This window comes from Nothoprocta perdicaria, unplaced genomic scaffold (assembly GCF_003342845.1).
Source record: "Nothoprocta perdicaria isolate Ctin4 unplaced genomic scaffold, notPer1 scaffold_314, whole genome shotgun sequence".
In the NCBI taxonomy this organism is placed as follows: domain Eukaryota; kingdom Metazoa; phylum Chordata; class Aves; order Tinamiformes; family Tinamidae; genus Nothoprocta; species Nothoprocta perdicaria.
In genome coordinates this window covers 460566-464252 of record NW_020455549.1, presented here as the reverse complement: position 1 = coordinate 464252, position 3687 = coordinate 460566, and the positions used below count along the sequence as shown (strand labels likewise).

Genomic DNA, 3687 nt, shown 5'->3' with positions numbered 1-3687 from the left:
CCCCTGTGTGTCCCCAACTACCCCCCGTGTCCCCAACTACCCCCTGTGTCCCCAACTGCCCCCCATGTCCCCCCCCGCAGGGTGTCCCGGCCCGAGGTCGTCACCCTGCCCGGCGCGGGGGGCGCCCGGCAGGAGCAGGACGTGGGGCCCGAGGTGGAGCACGTCTACGAGGTGGGGACCTGGCCGGGGCGCGTGTCCCCAAGGACGGGGGGGACGTGTCCCCGAGGCTGGGGGACATGGGAGGGACGTGTCCCTAATCCCATGGGGGTCAGTGTCCTAAAGTCCATGGGGGTCCCTGTCCCCAAGCCCACGGGGTCCCTGTCCCCAAGCCCATGGAGTCCCATGGGGGTCCCTGTCCCCAAGCCCATGGGGTCCCTGTCCCCAACCCGGTGCCCGTCCCTGTCCCACCGTGGCTGTGTCTCTGTCACCCCCGAAATGTCCATGTCCCCACGTGCCCCCTGTCACTACGAATGTCACCCATGGGGACTGCGTCTCCCTCTCTTGGTGTTCCTGTCCTCCCGTGTCCATGTCCCACCTCTGGGATGTCCATGTCCCCATGTCCCACCCATGGGTGCCCATGTCCCACCTCCAGGATGTCCATGTCCCCATGTCCCACCCATGGGTGCTCATGTCCCACCTCCGGGATGTCCATATCCCTGTGTCCCGCCTCCATGGGTGCCCATGTCCCCATGTCCCACCTATAGGTGCCCATGTCCCACCTCCTGGATGTCCGTGTCCCCCTGTCCCACCTCCAGGGTGCCCATATCCCACCCGTGGGTGCCCATGTCCCACCTCCAGGATGTCCATGTCCCCCTGTCCCACCTCCAGGGTGCCCATATCCCACCCGTGGGTGCCCATGTCCCACCTCCAGGATGTCCGTGTCCCCCTGTCCCACCTCCCCAGATGCCCACGTCCCCCGCCAGCGTCCCCACGTCCCTCAGGGGCTGAGGTGCCCGCGCGTCCCCCGCCGCTGTCCCCGTGTCCCCGAGCGGTGCCCGTGTCCCCGCAGGTGGTGAACGAGGGCCCCAGCACCATCAGCCAGGGCACCCTGGAGCTGCGCTGTCCCCTGAGCCACCGCGGGCGGCCCCTGCTCCTGGTCACCGGCCACTCGGGACCCCCCAACTGCACCGCCAGCCCCCCCGTGGGCACCCTGCCCCCCTGGGTGGGCACCGCGCTGGGGACCGCGGCGGGGGGGTGGCGCTCGGTGACAGCAGGAGGTGGCACTGGGGGATGTTGGGGTGTAGGGGGGGTGGGGACAGGGGGGGCCCTCTGGGACACCGGGTGACCCCGAGGGGAGGCACTGGGTGACATTGGGACGTGGCAGGTGGCACTGGGTGGCTCTGGGATGGAGGGGTGGCCCTGGGGACACCAGGGGGTATTGGGGGGTGAAGGTGGCCTTGGGGGGCACTGGGTGATGGGGACGGCCCTGGGGAGGTGGCCCTGGGTGGCCCTGGGGACAGTGGGTGGCCCTGGGAGTTACGGAGGACACTGGGGGGCACTGAGGGGGGCGGGTGGCCCCGAGAGGTGGGGGGTGACACTGGGGAAGATGGGTGGCCTCAAGACGCGGGTGGCACCGGGTCCTGGGTGGCCCCGAGGGGCCGTGGCTGGTGGCAGGGTCCTGTGGGCGGTGGTGACAGCGCCCATGGGGTGACAGCGCCCGTGGGGTGACAGCGCCCATGGGGTGACAGTGCCCATGGGGTGACAGTGCCCATGGGGTGAAGATCCCTATGGAGTGACGGTCCCCATGAGGTGACAGTGCCCATGGGGTGACAGCGCCCATGAGGTGACAGTGCCCATGGGGTGACAATCCCTATGGAGTGACGGTCCCCATGAGGTGACAGTGCCCATGGGGTGACGGTCCCTGTGGGGTGACGGTCCCCGGGGGGTGACGTCCCCCCCTTGGTGACGTCCCCCCCTTGGTGACGTCCCCAGCTGGAGCAGGGCGCCGAGCGGCCCCACGTGCAGCGGCGGGAGGTGACGCGGGGCGGCCCCCCCGGCGGCGCCCACGTCCTGGTCAGTGTCCCCGGACGGGGGGACGGGGGGGACAGCGGGGCAGGGCTGGGGGGGACATGGTGCATGGTGACATGGGTGACGTAGTCAGGTGGTGACATGGGTGATGACGTAGGTGCACAGAGACATGGGTGCCCTTGACATAGGTACCTGGTGACATGGGTGACATAGGTGCATTGTGACATGAGTGATATGGGTGCATGGTGACATGGGTGACATAGGTGCATGGTGACAGGGGTGTCCCCAGTGACAGTGTCTTGGTGTCCCGGTATCCTGGTGTCCCAGTGTCCCCGGTGCCAATGTCCCCGGTGCTGGTGTTCCCGATGTCCTGGTGTCCCAGTATCCCGGTGTCCCTGGTGTCTGGGTGTCCTGGTGCCAGTGTCCGGGTGTCTGAGTGTCCCGGTGTGCGGGTGTGCTGGTGTCCCAGTGTTGGCGTGTCCGGGTGTCGGGGTGTCCTGGTGCCAGTGTCCGGGTGTCTGGGTGTCCCGGTGTGCGAGTGTGCCGGTGTCTGGGTGTGCCGGTATCACGGTGTGTGGGGGTGCCGGTGTGCGGGGGGCCGGTGTGCGGGTGTCCCGGTGTCTGGGTGTGCCGGTATCGCGGTGTGCGGGGGTGCCGGTGTCCGGGTGTCCCGGTGCCGGTGTCCCGGTATCGCGGTGTGCGGGGGGCCGGTGTGCGGGTGTCCCGGTGCCGGTGTCCCGGTGCCGTGGTGTGTGGGGTTGCCGGTGTGCGGGTGTCCCGGTGTCTGGGTGTGCCGGTATCGCGGTGTGCGGGGGTGCCGGTGTGCGGGTGTCCCGGTGTGCGGGTGTCCCGGTGTCTGGGTGTCCCGGTATCGCGGTGTGCGGGGGGCCGGTGTGCGGGGGGCCGGTGTGCGGGTGTCCCGGTGCCGGTGTCCCGGTATCGCGGTGTGCGGGGGGCCGGTGTGCGGGTGTCCCGGTGCCGTGGGTGACGCCGCTGTCCCCAGTCGTGCGCCGAGGGCGGCTGCTTCCGCCTGCGCTGCCCGCTGGGCACGCTGGCCAGGCAGCAGCGGGCCACCCTGCGGCTGCGCTTCCGCGTGTGGGCGGCCTCCTTCCCGCACGTGAGCACCCCCGCGGACCCCCGGGAACCCCCTGGGACCCCCGGGACCCCCAGGAACCCCCCGGGACCTCTGGGAACCACTGGGACCCCCAAGAACCCCCGGGACCTCCAGGAACCCTCTGGGACCCTCCGGACCTCCCCTGGGACCCCCAGGAACCCCCTGGGACCCCCTGGGAATGACCTGGGATGCCCTTGGACCCCCAGGATCCTCCCAGGACCCCAGGATTCTCCTGGGTACCCCCTGTGACCCCCAGGAACCCCTTGGAACCCCCCTGGGACCGCCTGGGACCCCCCAGGACTCCCTGGAATCCCTGAGACCCCCCCGGGAACCCTGAGACCCCCTGGGAACCCTGAGACCCCCCACATGGGAACCCCTGGGAAACCCCTGGGACCCCTGAGAGTCCCTAGGACCCCCCTGGGATCCCCGGGAGCCCTCTGGGAACCCCCCGGGGTGGGTTGTTGGGGTTCAGGGTGTGTTGTTGGGGTTCAGGTGGGTTGTTGGGGTTCAGGGGCTGTGTTGGGGTTCATGGTTCATTGTTGGGGTTCGGGGTGTGTGTTGGGGTTCAGGGTGTGTGTTGGGGCTCGGGGTGTGTGTGGGGGTTC

The 3687-nt window shown here is 69.8% G+C and overlaps 1 protein-coding gene across 1 annotated transcript in view; it reads left to right on the top strand.

Annotated features, from left to right (window-relative positions):
* ITGA5 (integrin subunit alpha 5) overlaps positions 1-3687 on the top strand; it is a gene marked incomplete at its 5' end in the record, with an annotated part of 24673 nt that overhangs the window by 17809 nt on the left and 3177 nt on the right. Inside the window, 3 exons of the mRNA XM_026042818.1 lie at positions 81-171; positions 1010-1162; positions 2972-3085. Of these exons, the coding sequence (XP_025898603.1) occupies positions 81-171; positions 1010-1162; positions 2972-3085 (358 nt within the window). The remainder of the gene's footprint in view (positions 1-80; positions 172-1009; positions 1163-2971; positions 3086-3687) is intronic.